The 1,232-nt window shown below is 31.8% G+C and overlaps 1 protein-coding gene across 1 annotated transcript; it reads right to left on the minus strand.

Moving 5' to 3' along the window:
- Positions 1-244: 244 nt before the first annotated feature.
- On the minus strand, positions 245-805 carry LOC145263911 (protein FAM200C-like). The gene has a single exon (XM_080120990.1). It carries the CDS (start codon positions 803-805, stop codon positions 245-247), a length of 561 nt encoding a protein of 186 aa, XP_079977116.1.
- Between the last annotated feature and the right edge of the window lie 427 nt (positions 806-1,232).

The following is a 1,232-nucleotide window of genomic DNA, read 5'->3' on the forward strand; positions in this document are numbered from 1 at the left end:
TTGCGGTATGTTTTGTTCCATTAAATTGTTAGGTGAATGTACATACATCTCAACCTTTTCCCGGCTATCGCCCCCAAAATCTATTTTTGACTTAAGTTAATTCATAATCGCCTCCAAGAATAAATAATAACAAATATTGTAATTATGACTAACCAACACTAGAAACATGTTGTACGTGCAAATGGAAAACAAATTAATTAAAAATAATTTTATTGCAAATTTACAAGAAATGTAGAGAGTCTAACTAGTGAGAGCCCTGAGATTGATGATGTTTCGCTAAAAATTCAATGTTAGGTTTAATATTACTCAAGCAGATACGAATATCTCCACGAGAAATAATGTCAAATCTGTTTCGTTCCTTCTGTAAAATGTGATTCACAGCGCTGAATCCAGTTTCGACAAGATATGATGTTGGGAAACACAAAAGGATTTTCGACATTTGTGACCACAAATTTGGATACAGTGATTTTACAGTGTTTGATTGCCAAAATGCACACAACGTTTCTCTTTTGAACTTGATTTGCAATTCATCATTGCATTTTATCTCGATGATTTCCTCCTGGATATTTTCGTGTGCACTGAGAGGATCACAATCGAATGGGTCAATCATCCATGGCTCAATAGTGAAGTCAAATAAATCGGAAAATCTGATTTCTAGATCATTTTTCATGGCTGACAGATGGTTACAATAAATAACAATGTCAGTTTCACATAAGTTCATTTCCGCTAGTTCGGGTATATTATCAAATTGCCTTCGTTTTAAATTAATTTGAAACATATTAAGTTTTTCAACAAAAGCTCTCATCACCCGTTTACAGTCTATCGGGTTATCATTTTTCCTTGCAGCAGAAGAGAGACTTCATTTAACTTACGGAAGATCCAACTAAGATAGTGTATATTTTTCTTTCTAGCTTGAATTTCGAAAGCTAAGTCTGACTGTCCTTCTGTTTGTAGGAATACAACTATTGCATTAAATAAGTTTACAAATCTTTGCAAACAGTTGCAAACAGTTGTCACTGGAGAATCGGATTTTTTTTTGGTGGGGGTGGGGTCTAATAATTTTAAGAAAATGTTTTAAGAAAAGTTTCAGAGAATTTTTGGTTTTGTTTTCAAATATGTTTTAAAGAGATTTTGTCAAGGAAAACTGAGAAAAAATTGTTTTTTTTTTCAAATATTTTTTAATACGTTTCTTGTATTTTTTTTTAAATGCATAAGAAGGTTTTAAAAATGTA

This window comes from Euprymna scolopes, chromosome 39, assembly GCF_053919585.1.
Source record: "Euprymna scolopes isolate OS-2025 chromosome 39, ASM5391958v1, whole genome shotgun sequence".
NCBI classification, from domain to species: domain Eukaryota; kingdom Metazoa; phylum Mollusca; class Cephalopoda; order Sepiida; family Sepiolidae; genus Euprymna; species Euprymna scolopes.

Excerpts from the sequence above, each read along its gene's own strand:
- LOC145263911 (XM_080120990.1), bottom strand. The coding sequence starts at position 805 with ATGAGAGCTTTTGTTGAAAAACTTAATATGTTTCAAATTAATTTAAAA.